The sequence below is a fragment of the Pseudopipra pipra genome, chromosome 20 (assembly GCF_036250125.1).
Source record: "Pseudopipra pipra isolate bDixPip1 chromosome 20, bDixPip1.hap1, whole genome shotgun sequence".
Lineage (NCBI taxonomy): Eukaryota > Metazoa > Chordata > Aves > Passeriformes > Pipridae > Pseudopipra > Pseudopipra pipra.
This window is the reverse complement of record NC_087568.1, coordinates 128940-146239: the sequence shown is the minus strand read 5'-3', so window position 1 is coordinate 146239 and position 17300 is coordinate 128940. Positions and strand designations below refer to the sequence as shown.

The following is a 17300-nucleotide window of genomic DNA, read 5'->3' as shown; positions in this document are numbered from 1 at the left end:
GGTTAGGAGCTGAACAAAAAGGCCTTGGCTGAAGATGTTTTGGAGTGTTTCTACTGAGTAAAATCCAGAATCACAGTCTTCCTTTATGACTATAAGCAGATTTACAAAATGAAATATATTTGTAACAGTTAAAAGTAGATGAAAATCTAGTCTTTATTCTATTACATGATGGTCGTATGCTGGGAATTTTGTTCAGTAACCCTAAAGTCATCTCCAAGATTGACTCTCTGGTGTTATGAATAATACATTAAGAACATCTACCAATTTCAAATAACTATTTTTAATAAATTGGTGCTTAAGATTTGGAGGTTTAAGTTTTGGGGGTTTTTAAGTGTGTCAAACCAATGCTTACAGAAGACCAGGAGAAGAGCTAACCCGCACAATGGTTTGATGTTTTCACAGCAAAATTTATCTGCTCTGTGGAATTAGAATTCCTGCCAGAGTACTGATGCATGTTCTTCCTTTTCACATCCCATGACATTGTATATGTTTCACATATAGAGACAACATTGTGCAAGAGATGCACATTGACCATGAGCAGTGCACACAGCCTTTAAAAAGGTCAGGCAGACCAAGACATTTGTTAAAGGTAGTCTGAGAATTAAATCTCAATGTTAAAATTTAACACATCGTCATTATTTCCTAATTTCCCCCATACTTCCATTCTTCATTAAAGTAATGAAGATAGAGCAAAATTAAACTGAGTAGTCATTGGTAAAGGTGAAGACTTGTAGTTAGGATAGGCTTTACAGCCCTTGGATTGGATTAAAGAAACTGGTCATGTTGTTTAGTTTGATTTTTAGATGGAGTTTCCTATTGACGCAAGTGTTTATACAATAGCTTTTATGAACTGTACTATCTTAGAAAAACAAATTAAGGAAATGTTTTCTATAAACAAATGATATTATGACAATATTTGGAAAAAATGCAAGTAATTCCATTTTAAATTTTAATATTAATTTAACTTTAGCAGCAGCCTTGCTGATAATGCTGTAAGATATTTGATGTATCTTAAAGATCATTTAGTACTTTTTCTTTTGATTTAGTTATCTGTGAGACTAATTCAATCAAGTTGAGCAGTTTTCTTTCTAGGCTTCACTGTGGCAAGGAGAAACTTGACTAAAGTCACAAATGGTATCAAAAAGAAGGAAAGATTAAATTCTTACCACAAGAAAGTTACTGCAGCTTACATACATTGGAGAACCTTGATCTTTTTCTGCTGTGTTTGTTTCGTCAGACTAAAGCTTTAAATTAAAAAAAAACCCTATTAATTTAAATTCATCAAAACTCATCACATTTAACCTTAGAGGAAACTCTCATTCCTCATCCATTTTTGCATTTGGTAAGAAGTTTTTGGATTTTCTTTTGAATATTTGATTTCACATTTTCCTCTTAGTTTCCCCTAATGGATCTTTAGTTTCATAGCATTTTCTAGTCCCGTGCCAGAAGAAACTTTAAGCCTAAAAAATGCAGAGTACTAAGTTTTTAGAGTGGGAAAGAATCTCCTCTCTCTTCCTCTTTCCAGTGACTGCTCTTTTTGAGCCAAGGACAGCATTAGTGCTCTCTGCAGAGATGTATGTGTGACCTTTGGCATGAAGAACAGAACTGTCACACTACCAGGCTGTCAGGAAAAGAAGCTTAGATAGTTGCCCTAAAATGTATTGGCAGAATCCCAACACACGTTTCACCAAATGAGAACCTCAATTACACTGAAAAGGAAAATTTGGCAGCCAGTTTATATAAACAGAGCTTTTCTCTACAATTTTTTGTGCTAGTCCAATTGCTTCCTTTAGGTTCATGCTTGTCAGCAAGTAGGAATGCTCCAGAAAACCCCTGACAATGATATCATACCCTAAAAATAACAGATCTTTCTTGCGCAGCCTATATACCGTTTTTTTGCAGAAGCTGCCCAGTTATAGCAGTATATAACATTGTGGCACCATGCCGTATCCTTTCCTAACCTGACATGCCTTGCAGCCATTCCTAAACAATCTTTCTGCTGACCTTTTGGTATCCTTAGGCCACTCCTTTTATTCTCCACAGTTCTTCTTTGAGTAAAACCAGTTTTAAGATTATTTTTTGTATTACAATGTTACTTGTCTGGACAGGAGAGTCAGGATTGGAATCCTGTTGTGTAAGCTTCTATCTATACCTATCTATACCTGTAATTCAGTCCTTCAGAGCATATTAATTCAGTCCTTCAGAGATATTCCAATATAGTAGTAAGATGATTTATTGAAAAATCAGTTCAAATTTAGGTTCAGATAGGCAGGATGCTACTGGAAAGCATCCGAGAGAAATTAATAGGCAATTAAAAGGTTATACTGACTCCTAGCAGTGCTGGTGCTCTAGAAGTGCGAGCTGCACCGTGTTAGTTCTAGTCCTGTGGGAACGGGAATTGAATGGCAGGTGCTTAAAATATTAATACTGATAACAGTGAGCCTTGGCCACAGTCCATCTTAAAAAGGCCTCCCAGGCAGCTCTAGTCTCTGGACCTTTTCCACCAAGAATTGTGATCAAAGGCAGGGGGAGGGGAAAACCTTCACTGTTAGTCTGAGATGCATACTGATCCCATGGCCACATGGTTCAGTAGCTATAGTTGTGGCTTGACTGCCTCTTTTTCAGGATACAGAGTAGAATCATAGAATCATGGAATCACTAAGGTTGGAAAAGACCTCCAAAGTCATCAAGCCCAACCTTTGAACAATCACCACCTCATCAACCAGACCAGAGCACTGAGTGCCACATCCAGTCATTCCTTGAACACCTCCAGGGATGAGGACTCCACCACCTCCCTTGACAGCCCCTTCCAATTCCTGACAGCCGTTTCCATGAAGAAATTCCTCCTGATGTCTAACCTAAACCTCTCTTTGCACAGCTGGAGGCTGTTTCCTCTTTTCCTGTCCCTTGTTCTCTGGGAGCAGAGCCCAACCTCCCCCTGGCTCCACTCTCCTGTCAGGGAGTTGCGGAGAGCAAGAAGGTCAGCCCTGAGCCTCCCTTTCTCCAGGCTGAGCCCCCCCAGCTCCCTCAGCCGCTCCTGGTGCTCCAGACACTTCCCCAGCTCCGTTCCCTTCTCTTGATGCACTCCAGCCCCTCAATGTCTTTTTGCAGTGAGAGGCCCAAAACTGATGCCAGGATTCAAGGTTTGGCCTCACCAGTGCCCAGTACAGAGGAACAATCACTGCCCTGGTCCTGCTGTCACACTATTACTGACACAAGCCAGGTGCCTTTGGCCTTCTTGCTCACCTGGGCACACCTGGCTGATCTTCAACTGCTGTCGACCAGCACCCCCAGGGCCTTTTCTGCTGGGCCGCTCTCAAGCCACTCTGTCCATCCCCAGCCTGGAGCATTCCATGGGGTTTTTGTAACCGAAGTGCAGGAACCAGCACTTGGCCTTGTTCGTCTTGGCCTATCAGTGCCACCTGCCCAGATCCCTCTATAGAGCTTTCCTGCCTACCAGCAGATCAGCATTCCTACACAGCTTGGTATTGTCTGTAAACTTATGGACTGTGCACTCAATCCCCTCATCCAGGTCATCAGTAAAGATGTTAAACAGGACTGAGCCCAAAACTGACCCCTGGGGAACCCCACTAGTGACTGGCCCCAGTTGGATGTGGCCCCATTCCCCACCACTCTCTGGGCCTGGCCATTAGCCAGGTGTTTCCCAATGAAGAATGCACCTGTCCAAGCCATGGACTGCCAGCCTCTCCAGGAGAATGTTGTGGGATTCTTGAGGACGGTGGAGCTTCCAGCAACCTAATGTTGCTGAACCTCCTGTTGTAGGATCTACTGTTTAAATGCTAGACAGGCAACCAAAAATGTTTCAGATATGTCAGACCCATTTTGTTTTGTATACAAATTGTGGTCAGAAATTGTGCCCCGAGGGACAGCTTTGAGGACTGCACTGCTTTGTTGTGACTAACATTGTCCTTGTCTCAGCATTGCCTTAAATCTGATAGCAGGTCATAGCACTTCCCCTGATGTACATATTCATAGACAGTATTTCACCTGTGCTGTTTTTCAAATGTGCAAAAGCTGTACTGAATCTTAGACCTTGATATGCAGTAAGCTGATGAAGTTGGTACAAAATGTAAAGTTAGACAAGTGATTTCTGGCCTTCTCGGGGACGTGAGGTAGTCCTGCTACACTGGTTCTAAATAATGCCTGATTCTGTAAATAGTTGTCTGAAATTATAGACTGGACCTGCTTAATGAGAACAATTCAGTTCAGCATGCTTAAGAATAAAGCTAGTTTCTAATCCTTATGTACAGATTTAAATTCCTTTTATTCTAACAAAGCATTAAGTCTTCAGGAGGAATGCATTACAAATCACATCACCGTGAAAGAAAGAAGCGATTTGCTTACGTGGACTGAATTGCAGTCATATCTCTTTGCAGTGGGCTGATTAGACAGATGTTTCCACAGTGACCAAATAAACTGTAGCTATTGCCTGAGAACTAATAAAACTGAGTAACTTACTTGATAACAGGGTAGGGAAAGAACATCAGAAATGAGCTCCTCAAAGCTGGCAGAAACTAAACATGCCATTTTCACATATGGGGAAGAACAGGTAACATCTCCCCTGTACAGACAGAAATAGAAGAAATTAACAATTGTGGAACAGTGATGGGTTAGCAGGAGGAGGGGTTGTCTGCTTCTGTTTGGAGAAAAACTGAAGCAAGTTGAAACACATGTTCTGCTTTGCCTAAGGACTTTGGTTTGTCAAATATGAGCTAACCTGGTAAAATGAGCTTAATATCTAAATTTTTCAACATCTGTATATGGCACAGTTCTGCAGGAGATTATTTATAAAAAAAATATAGAAAGCTTTCTATGCAAAAATCAAGCTCACAGCATGGAAACGATAAAGCTCTAATATAGTGAGGAACAGATCACCCTTAGAATAACTACTGGGCAAGGGATGCAACTGGAACATTTCTACAGACATGGAAGATAAATTCACACAGTAGGGCCCTGTTTACAGGGAAGTTCCCCCTGTTACAAGGGAAGTTCTTTTGCCATTTTTCCATATTGAAAGAAATTCCCACGTGATCAACATTTGAATCATGCACTTGTATTGTTGTAACTCTCTCATTGTTGGCTTCTAGGAGAGTCATGGTACTGCTTCCGAGTCACAGAAATCATGCTTGCAGAAAGAAAAGGTAGTCTGGAAAGGAACAATTGATTCATTACCTACTTGAAATACATTACTTTGGGTAGTTAAAAGAATGTAGTACTATCAAAAGAATAGAAATTCAGTAACATGAAAAGTGACCATATGTTTGTTAACTGACGTCACACTGAAACATAGTTGACAGTGTTTGAATACTGTGAAAAAGGAACTGGAAGGTATTCCCCATAAACAGGGTAAGAAAAATGATAGTTGGGCCATACATGATATTTTGAAATGCTCTCATAGGTTCTTTCCCCTGTCCCTCTGCACATTTTTGTGTGCAGTCAGAAAGCCTTTCCTGGGTGCACAGTTGAGAGGTGCTCGAGATCTCCACAGCTGCTGCGTGTGTGCAGTGCTGTACAGTGACAGCAGCTATTTCCTTTGGGGTTATGACTATTCCATTAAAACTTACTTAACACTGTAGTCCTCCATACCTTTTTGTCAAACTGTGTGTACAGAGTAAAGGACCCATGAATGTCAAGTGCCTAAACTTGAGAGATGGCAGAAGTGACGTGCGGTGGGAGATGGAGACACATTGGAGTGCTGAGATAACGCCAGAGCGAGTGAGGTCATCATAGAACTCAAGGAGTTTGGCAGAGTGACATATAATATTTTCTTCCAATTACCTTCTTTTCTATTAAGTGTTGGTAACTTGGTTACTTTTCTGTAAGTCATAATAACTAAATAACTGTTTCTGAGTGCATGTTTCCACATGGTAACAGAGTAAATTCACTTTCATGCTCGGAGGGAATAAAATGTTTGCTGTTAGGTTTGTATCTAAATTATTAAGTTTTTAGAGGGGTTTTTTTCCAGGTAAAAGACTATATGAACTTACAGTTTTACACTGAGAGGGAGGATAAAGTAACAATTTCCCTTTTTGTTTTCATAGACTTTCCTCACTGCTTCTTTCTTGGTTCTAACAGATAGTGATTTACTTTGAAAAAATTATTGTTTTGTTACATCACTAAATAAATAACTACACTTCCAAGAAAGTAAAATTCCTACTTAGCACTGCCAAAATAATTACTTTCAACTTTTATTGAGAATTTTTTTTGTTAATTTCTCTAAAAACTTGTTTTTTCCAGATTGTCTTTAAGAATTGAGCCAGGTAACAGCTCTCCTCGACTGGTTTCCTCCAAAGAAGATCTTGCAGGTATAAAACATTGTTTGAAAACTTGAGTAAGGAAATAATTTAATTACAGAAATCCTTCACTGAAGTGTATGAGAAAACCCAGAGGTACATCAGTAGCATGAGTCAACAATAAGAATTGCTGACTTATTTAGAAACAGTTGCAGGTCAAGGGATGACACAGGGTGTTTGCTAGCATTGGAACAGATGTCAGATTGTGGAATTTTTCACAAATGCTTGTATTTTTATGATTATTTAATAAGTGATGAAAAAAGGGCCGTCTTTCAGTACAAACAAATCAGTGCAGTGAATAACATAGGAAATTGTCCTTTCAGATTTCTGTGTGATCATATAAATTTGAGACAATTTCATTGTGTAAAGCAGGAGAACAAAAGCTTTGTAATAGCTTCTAGCAACGTCTAAATAACTATGGTACCACCCATAAGTTGACCAAAACTAATCTGTTTATTTCTATGAACAGACTAAGCAAACATCAGACTGTATGAAATGTACCTACTGCTATAGGAGCCATTATCTCAAAAGCTGTTCTTTTTTAATCTCTTGAACCTGAATGGCCAATTTTCTGTCTCATTATGTTAAACCACATGCGAACGTAAAAGACTTACGGGGTCCAGACCACATCTGACAGGCAGTTTCATTTGGCATTCAAAGTGTCTTTTCTTCTCACTGAATGAGAGAAAGAAAAAGGAAGATACTAAATATGAAAGAAAAAAAAAAGGGGGGGTTTCATCTGCCTCCCAGGTCTTCATGTTGGCAGCTGTCAAATTACCATTTTTTTATAGGGAACCTCTTGTTTATCTCAGGAGTGTGATTGCTATTCCCAGAGCTTGATAAACAGTTGACCTGGTCTTCAGTTTCTTTAGGAAGGTGCTTTCCCTCTTCCTGCTCAATGCTCAGTATTATTAATTGTTGTGGAATAGGAATAAGGAAATAGTTCAGAGGAGAATTTTTTTTTATTAGGTGAGTTCAAATGTAGTTGTTAATGAACACGTGCATTTGCAAGTTTACTTCTCTGTAGCAGCCATCACAGTGCTGTGCTCTGTGTCTGCAGCTGGAAAGTTGTGGATACCTTTCCAAGGTATCAGGCTTCTGCTGAAGTACCAGACTTCTGCTAAACAGTGCCCACAGCACCAAGGCTGTCTCTCCAAACTCAGCCCCCTGCCAAAAAGGCCAGTAGGCTGGGTGTGGACAAGATGTTGGCAGGGGACATAGCCAGGACAGCTCATTCAAGCTGCCCAAAGAGATATTCCATACCATATGACTTGCTCATCAATGAAGGCTAAGAGAAAGGGGGGAGGGAGGCGTTTGTTACTAAGGCATTTGTCTTCCTGAGTATCTGCTGCAACGCTTCGGTCAGACTGTGGCTGCTCATTGCCTGCTGATGGGAAGTAGAGGATAAAACATTTTTTTGTTTGTTTGGGTTTTTTTTGCTTCTGCATGCAGCCTTTGCTTTTCTGTGTTAGATTGCCTTTCTCTCAGCTCACGGGGGTTTTTGTATCTTATTTTCTTCGCCCCATCCTGTGAAGGATGGAGAGTGATGGAGCAGCTTGGTGGGTACCTGACAGCCAGCCAAGGTGAACCCACCGCTTCATGTCATACTTTCTTTTGCTTTTGTGATGATTAGCTTTTTCATACTAGGAACTTGAAACTAAGTCATTGCCTCTCATTACATATTTAAAGCAGACATATGAGTGAACTTTTTTGTTTTCTGGCTTTTGCTTTGTATTGCTCATGTTGACATGCTCAATATTTGGGCTTTGAAGCTAACATTTCATTAGGGTGTTTATGGAATTTCTAACTTTGGTCATAACAGCATAGTATGTGATCATTACCAATACTCTGATTCTTAATCAAGGTCTGAGACTTTATTAGAACTATAAAGGAAGACAATTAAAAATACAGTTCCAAAGTTGGAAACAGGAAGTTTGAACTCGCCTGAACTAGGCAAGTAATATGGCATGATACTGCCTTGAGTTCAGCTGGAGTCCACAAAATAATGATGACAATGTTCAGTAGTACCTACTCAATTGACTATGTGATCATGTGGTATCTGGCAGTATTAAGAGAGGATGAATTTTCCCTTCTAAGTCTGCAGTGACCCTATGTGCTCTGTAAGGTTGCTTTGTTGAGAGTGAGAATTAATGTGATGACTAGAAACCAAGTGCTGACTCATTCCTATTGCTCTGTTTTTCTCTTAATATTTCCTTCAAAAGCTTGACCAACTTGTGGGCTGCTGTATTTCTTGCTCAGCTAGAGAGTTTTCACTTACTGCCAGTTAGACAATGAATGCCATCAGCATTTTGTAATACCGACAGGAATTTTTCAGTGACCTGCACCTATGTGGCTGCAAAAATGCTACTAAAGGGAATCCAGTGTATTTTACTGAAAAAGCAGATTTATTTCTGGAGAAGGTTAGTTAAGTAAGTTAGCATGAATTTAAATTGAAATTTAACTTAGCATGAAGGCAATAATTTATTGTTTATTCCACAGCATTAATAAATAGGAATATAGCCATATGGTAGTCTTAAATAATTCTGAGCTAAAATACTCAAGTATCAGTAATGATATATTTGACCGTGGAGAATTAAAAATAGCACATTTGCAGGTATTTCAGTCAGTTTTATTTGGTTTCAAATTATAGTTTGAGATTAATTCCACTTCAAACGTTGTGCATCATAAGTAAGTCCTTTGCAGTCAGCAAGCTGTAATGATAATAGATGATCTCAAAGGGCTTTGGGCAGTAGTTTAATGTTCCAGTCAATAGTTTAAGTCATGTGAGTCTCGTTATAGTAATTTTAAGGTAAAATAAAGGTTCTTGGCCCATAAGGACAGTCATCAGTTCAGTTCTCTCAACAATCCAAAAGTTAATATGTTCCTAATAGCAGTTAGTCTAGTCGAGTTCTCCCTGTGACATGCTGCATCCTCACACAGGTCGGTGTGTGTTTCCAGAGACAGAAAAAAACCTCAGTATCATTGGTAATAATTCCAAAGTCCATAATGGGCTTAAGTGCAGGGAATAGTGTCATGTTCATGTCCTAAAGTATAATTGTTTGTGTTCATGATGGAAATGGATTTTACTTGCCAGCACTGCGACTTTATCTTCTACTGAGTTTTCTCTTTCGAAAGAATATTAACAGTTTACCCTAGCCAGGGACATTGTGGTTTTCTTTTTTTTCCCCTTAAAGTATCTTTATGAGTGTTGGGCTCAATAAAAACAGTTAAATCCTACAGTATTTCTGGAAAGTACTGGAGAAAAACCATGTGTCCATTTTCCACTTTGTTTGCCAACTGGTTTTCCAGTAAATTTGAACAGGAGGTAGGCATCTGATTAAAGTGACTGTCTCACAACAAGCTATGTTTTGTATATTAGTGGCTAAGAGAGTCTCATTTAATTACCAATGCATATATAATTGTGAATAGTGCTTTCACAGGAAGATTTTATATCTTCCATGATGCTGCAGAGATTCTTGTCTCTTGCAAACAGCATTTAAAAAGGAGCTTTAAGCAGTTTAGCTGAATGCTTTCAGGATCTGTGTGATTCACACAGCTTCCTTGGCAGCAACTTTTCATTCTGCCTTGCTGTGGTTTGAGAGAGAGAGAGAGAATGTAGCTGGAGAGCTTATAGTATGCTAACTGTTCACAGTTTCCAGTTGAATTAGCTGTAAAAGACATCTGTGTTCCTGCAGCGTTGGCTGGAAGGTGCTTGGCATTTATGGTACGGCTGTTAGGTTGTTTTGGAAGGTATAACTCAATACATTTTCCCAGAACAAAAGAAGATTTAATGCAATATATGGTAAATAAGTTAGTCTTCTAAGCATCCGAAGTTCCTCAGAATTCGCACACAAAGTGTCGCTCAGGAGAGAAAACTTTATGTATGTTCTGTATTATCATGTTGCTTTGAAAAGTTTAGGGCACAGTGCTAATCGAAATTTAGAGAGTGGATACTCATTCTCTGAAATATACCATGTTTATCCTGTCTTGAAGAACAACATACACAGTTAAAATAATATTAAAATAATTATCCAGAAAATTGTGTCTAATAATAAGTGAATCAAAGACCGATCCTAACGATTCTGTGATTTTTAGCAAACCCCTTCATTAAAGTAGCATCTAGCATTAGAGTTAGCGTTGAAGTTAGCAACAGCGAGGCCTCCGCTGTGGGTAGCCCTTATTTTGGGGGTTTTGTTATGCAGTAGTCAGGGATGGACCCTCACCCCCTCCCTTTTTTTTCTTTTTTGTTCCCCAAGTAGGTCTTTTTGAGCCATCCTACCAGGAATATGGAGTAATTAATCTGAAACAGGTATATTCTCTTCTTTGTTATTGGGGTAAAATTAGCCTTTTGTGCTGTCTCCATTCAGCTTTGACAGGTAGTTCATAAACAACTTTTAATATGTATTTTAATTACTTAGAAGAGGTAAATTTATTGGATGTGGAGGATGTGTTATGTAGGAGTTGAAAATGTAGAAACAGAAGAAAGAAAGACTGGGATGTTTGCACCTCTGAAGTAGGTATACTACACTGGTGATACCTCTACAGCAGTCCCAGAATTTTAGAATAAAACCCTCCCACCCTGTCGCTTTCTATGTAAACACTGAGTTTGACATTTAGTTTTCCATTTGTTTTACCGGTTGCTTTGGCAACTAATAAATAGTTTGCGCTAAGTGCATTAGCAGCCAATCATTCTGTGGAAATGAGCATTGTCTAATCCTTGTGCAAGTTCTTGGCCATTGCTTCATGTGCAGTGTCTGCTTTTCTTACACGGGACTTAAGGTAGAAATGGAAGAACTAAGTTTTCTTTACATAAATTTACAGACTGTCCAGGAAACTTTGCTCTTTCATTTCCAATCTCTTCTTCTGTGATACTTTCCAGACAAATTTTTACAAGTCATTGGAGTATTTTTGAAACAAATTAATACCAGACAAATCTGTGGGATTCACATGTTATCAACCACTAAATCCAACCGGAATTAATGTACTTGGGCTTTTTCTTAGTATACCAAAGGTCCACCAAAATTGTAGAAGCATTTTCTATCAAAACAAATACAAAGTTTCCAAGGAGAGAATGATCATGCTCAGTTTTTAATTTGATCACTTTCTATTACTTTCTGTGACTTCCTTATCAAAAAGCCTAATGTCCTAATTCATTGATGCTTATTTTAACTACCAAGCTGTTACTCCCAAGGAATGCTATGAACATGCAAAACAGCCAGAGGATTCGGGGCTTTTCTGTGCTGGTTTTTGGGAGTTTAGTTGTTTTTGGTTTTTTTGGTTTTGACTCTTTTTTTCACAGCAGTCACCTGAAATAGTTTTTCTGTAAAAAGTTGGGGTTTCTTTTATGAATTGGTTAATGTATTTGGTTGAACCCAAACTTCACAGTTTCCCTGCAGCTAGGCTCTCACAATGGGTACGTCTTCACTGCCAATCTGGATGTCACCCAAGCCCATACACTGCTCTGCAGATCCAACTGCAAAAAAAGTCAACATTTTTGCTGAAGTGCAAGTCTGGGTTTTGCATGTTCCACTGGTGCAGAGTAAGTAACACAAATGCTGACAATTAGTGACACCTGAAATCAGAAGTATCACTTCTACCCAGGAAGCATTTGAAGGAATTAGACTCAGGTGTGCAGTCAGAAGGACCTGTGTGTGTGTGAGTGTGAGTGAGTGAGAGAGCTTTTGGGGAGCTTGGGGGAGCACAGAGAGGTGCAGCCAAGGACTCAGATTCTTGTTCTTAGTTTGCTCTTGTCTGAGAAGCAGCCATAGCAAACAAGTCTCTTACACGTTCTATGTGTTAGTAGGCTTTCACTGAATTGTAAAGCAATACTCTGAAAATTAAAACTGTTCTTTTACAATAGCTGTCATTCTAGATTTAATTTTTGGGTGTCATTTTTGATTCTGTGCACAAAATTCTTCTTAAGTTCTTTATTGTGTGTTTTGTGAGTAGGTCTTTCTCTTTGAAAGTTTTAATTATCACCCACTGACTTTGGTTACAATAGAAACAGAACAGTAAAAATTTACAGCAAAGATTTAACTAGAGAGTCTGTGACTTGGAATGTCTTTATTAAGTTTTAGAAACAGAGCTGGTAAGTATCAGTTTTATTTCTTAGCTGCTCACCAGAAAATAGTGAATAGTTGAGACTGTTTTACCTTCCTGAAAAATCCCTCAGTTCTTCATCATATAATATGCAACTCATTTTCAGTTTTCTGTTTGCATGTCTAGTACTGGTTTATTGATAGCTTTCTACTGGAGAAAAATTGTGAACTGTAACTCCCTCACTCTGTTGCTTTTTTTAAAACCTCTGGAGACTGTAAATGTTCACATGTTTTACTGAAGGATTGCAAAAGTAATGTTCATTTATAACATTTGAAGGATTATTCATGGAAAAATTATGCAAAGGAAAAAACAGTGAGATCCTTTGGGATATGTGTAAACTTTTCCAAATGTTCTTGCCACAGATCTCAGAACAGCACTCAGCTCACTCTGATGAAGTTGTCTCACGTTCCCTAACACAAACAAATTTTTAATAATCTTTTAATATTTTTATAATTTTTTTTGTGCATGTCAGCATAATCTTGAAAATGATGCTGAGAAATAATGAAAACCAAACTAACCCTTGTTCATGCCAGCTGACTGGAAAATCCTACTAAGAGTGCTTTGTCTCCATGAAAGGCAAAATAACAGAATAGCAATCATGGTAACAGTATGCACTAGGAGTGGAGCCAGGAGAGTAAAGAGGAGAGTTAGCAGTAGCAGATGACTTCACTTATTGGAAAAAAGGGGCAAAATAACTCCATCTCAAATGAATTTAAATATTTGAATTTTGTTATCAGCAGTATTGGGCATAGCTTCCCCAGCTAATTGCTCAACAGTCTGGTATGTCCATGAACATCCCTTGGTGCAGCTTTCATCAGTGTCTCACCACTTATCCTCTTTGGCATCCTTCTTGGCACAGGCTCTCTTTGTCTCTCACCCCTTTACAGAAATGGGGTCATCTCCCCTCTGCCCCTTAACTCATGCTGACATTCTCTGTACCCCACACTTGCTGCCCTGAGAGTGCCCAGCAGCACAGATCCTGCCTGACAGAGCTCTAAAATTCACCATTCTTCTTCGTAAACATTTGGCAGCAGAGCAGATGCAAAGACTTTGTAAAGGTTTTTAAGTTCAAATTCTTTTTATCTTAGCGAGGGTTAACAGAGCCAAACTGTATATCTTTCCCTCTCTTGCCTTGGAGATGAGAATATGCAGAACTACACTGAGTATGAATTAGAGTAAGTCGCAGAATCACAGAATGGGGCGGGTTGGAAGGGCCCACAGTGGGTCATCTGGTCCAACCTCCCTGCTCCAGAAGGGTCATCCCAGAGCACGTGGCACAGGGTTGTGTCCAGATGGTTCTTGAATGTCTCCAGTGTGGGAGACTCCACATCTTCTTTGGGCAGCCTGTTCCAGTGGTTGGTCAACCCAGGCCCATTTCCTCCTTTCCCAGGACTGTTACAAGCAGTTTTGGTTGCCATATATAGCAGTAAGGAAGCCAGGCTGTTAGCTTAGGTTGTAAGGCTCTTCTACCTATTTCCACAAATTCTGTCACCCTTGACACATTTCACCTTAAGCCAGGCAGTATTTTTACATGAACTGAAGTTTTGTTTCCTAGTACTATTTTCAATCCGAGATGTGCAGTCCTTTTAGATATACGACTTGATTTTTAAGTAATTGTTTTTTTAACAAACCTTTTCTGTTCTGGAGCTATCCAGGTAATAAAAACTCTTTCTTAAATCAAGTTATAATGATCAAACTTTAAATATTTTTGTGTTGCATTCATATTACTGGAAATTTCACTCCATGCTCCCCAAGCGGGGTGTCTAATTTGAAAAAAAAAAGGGAGTGTAGAGTGAAACCTCTCAAACTGTTCTTTTCTTGCTTGATGTGTTAATCCTTTTAGGTTATAATAGCGGTAACATTTGAACCTATCTCAAGTCAAATCCAGCTAACTTTGATTTTGTAATGGCTCGATTGTGTAAGCACCGGACTTGTTATTTTGCTGTTCTTTCTCTAGGTAAAGTGGTTTTGATGCAGTCTCAGGCTTTGTGTCAATATCAGTGTTTTAGAATCAAAGTCATCAAATAGTCTGCTTTCAGCTCTGTGACTCTCCACAGTGAGAAACTTAAACCTTTAAACTATTATGTATTACAAAATTTAACAGTTATTTTTACATGTGGCACGGGGTCTGTGGGAAAAAGCACTGCACTGTACTGGTATTCATTTAGGGCTGTGCCTTAAGATACTCTTTCAGAGGCTGTAGTTTCAGCAGTTTGTTAAACATAATGATTCGGTATCACTCAGTGAACTTAGAAGAACTTAATGTCATACACTTAAAGAACTTAATGCAAATTGGGATTTAGAACTGGCCCTAGAAAGACCTGAAGGACGCAGCAGGAAGCAATATAAAAATGAACAAATCTTGCAGCTAATTTAAGGGACAAGCCTTGGAGTAGCCACTGTTTATGCTGAGTTTCAGATTAAACTCTTACTGACAAATGCTCATAATTTTCAGGAAAATTCTTTTTCAGCTGCCACTATCTTCATACTGGGTCTCAGTTCCAATTTATTTTAAGCTTCTTAACTGGTAATAAACAGCTCAGTAGTTCTAATTTTACTGTTCACAAATTGAAAAGTATCTGATGGAAAGGCACTACAAACAAAGCATGTAGAGTGCTCCTCCTTGGGAACCTAGTCCATCAGAAGGACTGGAAGTTTTCAAACTTAAGAGCTTGTAATCATTTCTGAAACTTCTGAATGCATTTGTTTTGTCTCTGCATGAATTTTAAAAATTTAATGAAAACTTGCGGTAGAAGACTTTAGTGAAATATATATTCTTGCTATTAATGCGGCAGATAAGATTTTCAGATCTAACAATGAAATATGAATCCATACACTTTTTACACTAAACTAGGCATCACATAATTTTGCTCAGATTCATACTTTTTCTGTTCTAACTTGTGCTTAGCCTCCATGGTAGAAAGGGAAGATGAACTCTGTTGGTTTCAGGGAAGAAGCTTCCAATATCATATTACGGCCCAAATGCATAAAAGTTTTAGTTGAAAATACAGCAGAACATTGTACTTGGCCCTTTCCAGTCTCCCAAGTGTGTGTCACTGGTTGAATCTCTGGATCAAGTAATGATTGAAAGTGCATTTTTTAATGTGGTCATGTGGCCATTTAACATAAGACCTTCTCTGAAGGCGCAAAAGCCTTCTACTGATGCTACTGGTGTCATTTTTCACATGTGTGTGATGGTAGCAAAGACAGGCAGACAAAAATGCTATTGTATATAACTTGGTATATAGGAATAAGGTAGAAAACAGGATTAAGAACTGTTTTTTCTTTTTGTTCTCCTACAAAATTGATGACCCAGTGAATGATCTTACTGAAGTTTCCTCTAATGAGCTTGTTCTTCCTCTGTTGCTAGAAGCAGTTTCCTATTTTTGTTTATCCTGAGGCTCCCTTCATTGTTAATTAAACAGCACCATGAACAGTTTGCTCAAATGTGCAGAACACTGTGGATTACATTTTTCCTCTTACTGCTAGGGGAAAAACCTTTGCAATTCTTCATAGTTACGACCCAGTTTGTGGTGAAATTCCAGAGTCTAGGCTATGGGGAAATAAAAATACAAGTAATTTGTAATTAATTTTTATATTTCATACAACTTGATACAGTGAGTATGGATAGTAAATCGTCTTGTGTTTATTTGTACTATTTTTTGCCTCTCACTGGGAAAAACTCACTACTGGTTCTCCTATTTCTTCTTATGTCTCATTAATCCTCCGTTCAAGGCAGAAGAAGTTGTTAAATAAATTCTGTGCTTGGGGAGAGATGGAGTAGCCTATATAACAGATAGAAACATGGAATATCTCAAGTTGGGAGGGACCTATAAGATTCACTGAGTCCAACTTCCTGCTCCTTACGGGGCTACATAAAACTAAATTATATCACTAAGAGTGTTGTCCAGATGCACCTTGTACTCTGACAGGTTTGGTGCCACTTCTCTGGGAAGCCTCATCCAGTCAGTGACCACTCTCTCAGAGCCATTTCTGTTGAAGGTGTACCTTCACATCTGTTGTCAAACTGTGCCCTGTGATGTTGAGGGTTTGTTTTATTTTTTTTTCTTCTGTTCCAGTTTATCACTTGAGGTCAGACACTTCTGTAAAGATTCTGAGGATAATTCCATGTGTTTTTTCACGTCACAAAGTTTCTCTTAAAGGGCTGTGGTTAGAGGTCAGAAGCTGACTAAGCTGAGGTTGCTGGAGCCTCCAAGAAGTGATTCTTTTAACGTAGAAGAAAGTCTGTTCTGCTGCTAGCTGGGCTGTACCAAGGAAAAGATATGGGGCAGGCAGCCATTTTCATGACCACTTTCATCACAAGCACCAGTGCCATAACTATGTGTTTAAAAGTGAAATCTCAAGCCAAGAATACCATTGCATTTACTGAGGATGGTGATAGGTTGTGTTGCTCTCCACTGTATGGCAAAGTTCACTGCCAGCCTTTTGTGAACAGGATCAAGGAACTGGAACAAGAACATTTCATCCATGTTTTCTGTGAGGCCTCATAAAACCTGTAAAATGAGTGTAAGAATGATTGCAGTGAGACATCTCTAGGGCTCATAGATGATTGAGAAGTAATGCATTTGTCTGGCCATTAGATAAATTAAAAGCCTCTGCTTTCTCTTACATGCTCAAGCTATGAGTCAGTATGAGCAGATTGTTTAGAGTTTATTCACAACATGAAGTTGTGAACAAAATTCAAAACATGTGTGAACATTCCTGCTCACACCCGAAGTACAAACTGACTTCATGGTTCTACATATTACACTTTGGCACATCCAGCTGTTGTAAGGATGCCAAGATTTTTTGTAGTTCATTGTTAAAAGTATGAGCAAAACTGTAAAAAACTACTTTCAGAGAGTTCAAGCATATAGAGATGAATTT

General features: G+C 38.9%; 1 protein-coding gene and 1 long non-coding RNA gene across 3 annotated transcripts in view; both read left to right on the top strand.

Moving 5' to 3' along the window:
• The window catches only part of RALGPS1 (Ral GEF with PH domain and SH3 binding motif 1), a 79176-nt gene that overhangs the window by 47325 nt on the left and 14551 nt on the right, over window positions 1–17300 (top strand). For both annotated transcript variants that reach the window (XR_010435406.1, XM_064676468.1), the window contains exon 13: window positions 6259–6326. Coding sequence is in view for 1 of the 2 variants with exons in the window: in XM_064676468.1 (XP_064532538.1) it covers window positions 6259–6326 (68 nt within the window). In the remaining variant the exon portion in view is untranslated. The remainder of the gene's footprint in view (window positions 1–6258; window positions 6327–17300) is intronic.
• On the top strand, window positions 6333–15217 carry LOC135424879 (uncharacterized). Its single transcript, XR_010435408.1, has 2 exons — window positions 6333–10623; window positions 11700–15217. It is a non-coding gene; the product is annotated as an uncharacterized LOC135424879 (long non-coding RNA).